Below are 858 nucleotides of genomic sequence, written 5' to 3' on the forward strand. Positions count from 1 at the left end.
ACATTTCATAACCTCCTACTTGTTGAGGGACACTGGGGAAGGTTCTTTTCAAACTCTATCCCTGCTCCTTGCTTTCAGCTAAAGCATCTCAAAGGTTACAGAAAGCCCTGCAGAGCATTTTGCTTTAGGAAAAGAGAACAAAGGGGTGCATTTTTCTTTGTATTAGGAGAAAACACATCTAATCATGCTTGTTTTGCTTGAGGTAACTCAATTTCTGCTTGTGCTGTGACAGCCTCCTGTTCAGTGCCTGAAGCCTGTAGCTAAAGTTGGTTCTGAATCAAACCCAAATCCCAAGACCTTTGGTCTTTCTGTGACTGGCAAAGCCTAATATCAACATTCAATAAATCCACAAGTCCTTATAATGGACATAAAGATGAAGCTGAATTTGTGAAGAGTTGAAATTGGATCAGAAATTTCAGCATAGGGGTATGAGAGGGTGAGACAGGGAAGAGGGACACCAGCAGCCCATAGTAATCCTTCCTGCAGTTTATCCCTGCTGTGCACTCTCCAGCAGGGTGGATTAATTAGTGCAGGAGTCCTGTCTCTGCAGGCTCTGTCTGAACTGGCACACTGACCCCACTTCAGGGAGGGCAGGGAATCCCCGGGCTCAGCTTGGCCCAAGGGCCAGGGTGGAGGAGAGGAAGGAAGGAAGGAAGGAAGGAAGGAAGGGAAGCAGGGAAGGGCAGCAGTTCCCACGTGCTGCCAGGAGCCGTGGCAGTGCCTGGGGACTCACCGGCTGGGCGAGGGGCTGCGCAGGTAATGGGCCTGCACGGCCTTCACGTCCGGGCCCTCCTCCTCCTCCTCCTGGGGCACCGCCGGCTCGCTGTCCGAATCTCTGCCGCTGGCCATGGCGGGCGG

The 858-nt window shown here is 52.2% G+C and overlaps 1 protein-coding gene across 1 annotated transcript in view; it reads right to left on the bottom strand.

Annotated features, from left to right (window-relative positions):
• The window catches only part of DUSP27 (dual specificity phosphatase 27, atypical), a 9,621-nt gene extending 8,772 nt beyond the window's left edge, over positions 1–849 (bottom strand). The window contains exon 1 of the mRNA XM_031058137.1: positions 734–849. Within this exon, the coding sequence (XP_030913997.1) occupies positions 734–849 (116 nt within the window). The remainder of the gene's footprint in view (positions 1–733) is intronic.
• Positions 850–858: the final 9 nt, after the last annotated feature.

This window comes from Geospiza fortis, unplaced genomic scaffold (genome assembly GCF_000277835.1).
Source record: "Geospiza fortis unplaced genomic scaffold, GeoFor_1.0 scaffold72, whole genome shotgun sequence".
Lineage (NCBI taxonomy): Eukaryota > Metazoa > Chordata > Aves > Passeriformes > Thraupidae > Geospiza > Geospiza fortis.